At 53.2% G+C, this 2,810-nt stretch overlaps 1 protein-coding gene across 1 annotated transcript; it reads right to left on the bottom strand.

Annotated features, from left to right (window-relative positions):
- Positions 1–1,752: 1,752 nt before the first annotated feature.
- SMIM36 (small integral membrane protein 36) lies at positions 1,753–2,034 on the bottom strand (the record flags this gene model as incomplete). Its single annotated transcript, XM_080680136.1, has 1 exon — positions 1,753–2,034. The coding sequence occupies one exon, from the start codon at positions 2,032–2,034 to the stop codon at positions 1,753–1,755; it is 282 nt and encodes a 93-aa protein (XP_080536262.1).
- Between the last annotated feature and the right edge of the window lie 776 nt (positions 2,035–2,810).

Raw genomic sequence — 2,810 nt, 5'->3', positions numbered from 1 at the left:
TGAGCCTTAACAGCAAACAGCAGGGACCTGAGGCTGCTTGGCACTGGGCCGGGGCAGGGGACCTGAGGCTGCACCCCCCACCTGGTGGGGCTTGACAGGGGACCTCAGGCCATGCCCCCCGCCCCGACACCAGGCTGGGGGACCTCAGGCCGCACCCCCTGCCCTGGTACCAGGCTGAGGGACCTCAGGCCGTGCCCCCTGCCAGGCAGGACTTGACGGGGGACCTCAGGCCACGTCCCCTGCCCGGCGGAGCTTGATGGGGGACCTGAGGCCGCACCCCACACCCTAGCACCGAGCCGTGGGACCTGAGGCTGCGCCCCCCACCATGCAGGGCTTGATGGGGGACCTCAGGCTGCACACTGCACCCCAGCACCAGGCTGGGGGACCTCAGGCCATGCCCCCTGCCCCGGCGCTAGGCCAGGCAACCTGAGGCCACGACCCCCACCCAGTGGGGCTTGATGGGGATGGGGCCGGCCGGGTCTGGATCTCTCAAGATTTCAAGGCGCACATGGGTGGGCGGGGACTTGACTCTGGTTCCCGTGGCGCGTCCCAGACTCTGACAAGAGGAAGATTTTCATATACATTTTACTAATTTTCTTTCATCTCTGACACTTCTATTATAGAGAAAGAGCAAATAGCAATATTAAAATATTTCCTCTAATTAATTCCCTTTTAATGTGCACGAATTTCATACACCGGGTCACTCGTAAGAATATATATTTTAAAAATGAGCATAATATTAACGTTGGTGAAGGTTTCCAATAATATACATAAAGGATCTTGCATATGGTAGGATTTCAACAAAATGAAAGCCACTGTTATTCTATTGGCAGAGACAATAAGAATAAGTAGGGGCCGCATCACTTGGAGGCCTGCATGCCCCACACTGGGGATTGAGCCTGCAAACTTATCAGGAATTGAACTGTGACCTCCTGGTTCATGGGTCGATGCTCAATCACTGAGCCACGCCAGCCTGGCAATGGAGCTTAAGCTTCTTGACGAGAAGAATGAAGGGGAATAATATCACAATCAACGTAACAGCTAACCCTATATGCTAAGCACCCTCTCAAGTGCTTTTGGTGAATTAACTCACTTAAATACCCCAAACAGCCCACAGGCCCTACCACTAGCCCAGAGCCACCTGCGGTAGCCCTGGCCACACAGCCTGTATTTCGGCCTGTCACAAGGCCAGTAAGGGGAGGAGGCAGAGTTTGAACCCAGGCTCTAAGCTTTGTCGATTAACCACAATGCTCTGCAGTTACTGTGTTCCCATAGTGGCTCGCAGTGGGGAACAGGTGAGGAGCCGGTATGTATAGGAATAATAATAACCTAAAGTCTGCAAAGGTTCAGTGGTTGATGGGCAAAGGAAGGATTTGCTAGGTAGGATAGATTCGAGCTCGTCTCATTCTTCATCACACACACACACACACACACACACACACACACACTATTGCAATCTCTTCTCAGCCCCCTATTCAAATGCCAATCTCTCCTAGAAGGTGCATCATTGGGGAGGTACCAGTAACCAGCTTCCCTGTACAATAGCGTCTGGGGAACGTGCCCAAATGCCACGTTGGGTGTCTTACCTTAAGCGGTTGCTTTCTCCATTGAGGGTGCCGAGGAAGCAGACACTGAGACAGGGCTCCCACTCAGGTGGCCCAGCAGGACCTGTGTGCCGAGAGGGCCGGAGCCCCTTGTGGAATGGCTTGTCCAGAATGTCCTGTGCTCTCTCCCAGTATTCCTCAGCCAGCCTCACACCACCGTGCTTTTCTTCCCTAGTGGAGCGGGATTTCCAAAATGAAGGTCGGGTCCCCTGGCCCAGGGGGCCCCTGGCGCGCTTTGCTGCATCACTACTAAGCGGATGGAGGGCTGGGCATCGAGCGTGGCCTCGGGCGTGGACTCCTTGCTGGGGTCCTTGCCTCGGCAGTCGTACAGCGCGCAGGAGACAAGGAATACCAGGAGCAAGATGACGTAGCTCACAACCAGGATGATCAGGTTCAGGGTGACGGGGTCGACCTCCAAGTAAAACCCCATGGCGTCTCTTGCGGTTGGGAAGTGGGTCTAGAGAAAGGCCGCAGGGCCAGTCTCTTTGCAGGAAATGAACCCTAGTTCATTGGAATAGCTACGTTGGCTCTGGGGTAAAAATACATTAATCCCCCGGGCTCCCGGAGACCTCCCAGATAAAAGCTGCTCGGTTTAATAACTTAAGCTCTTGCTGTTAATACTATGGCCCCTGAGACACAGATGCTGTCCCTCACCAGTTCAGCTGTGCTGATAAAGAGAGAGGAAAAGAGGGAACCCAAAGGTTACCAGAGCCTGGTGTCCATACAATTTACCCTCCAAACAGGCAGGGTGGTGGGCAAAGGCGAGTGCTGTTAATAAGCACGTTATTAAAAGGTTGGATTGCCCTGGAAAAACTGTCTAAGTGCGGTCACCTTTTATGCAGGGAGGTTCAATGCCACCTTTCATCTACACATGGAGTGACTGGGCAATCGGGACAAAAAATGAGTTTCTTTAACAGGAGGAGCACACCTAGGGTCTGGCGTTTTCACTCATTCATTATTTGCTGGTTTTTAAAATTCATTAATTAAGCACTGCCTGGTTTGGCTCAGTGGATAGAGCGTCGGCCTGTGGACTGAAGGGTCCTGGGTTTGATTCCGGTCAAGGGCACCTCGGTTGCAGGCTCAATCCCCGGCCCGGGTCAGGGCATGTATGAGAGGCAACCAATCGATGTGTCTCTCTCACATTGATGTTTCTTTCTCTCTCCTCCACCCCTCCCTCCCTCTATTTTAAAAAATTAATGGGAAAAT

Source organism: Plecotus auritus (assembly GCF_963455305.1).
Source record: "Plecotus auritus genome assembly, chromosome: 7".
Classification (NCBI taxonomy): domain Eukaryota; kingdom Metazoa; phylum Chordata; class Mammalia; order Chiroptera; family Vespertilionidae; genus Plecotus; species Plecotus auritus.
The sequence above is the reverse complement of the archived record's forward strand: the minus strand, read 5'-3'. Positions and strand labels throughout refer to the sequence as shown.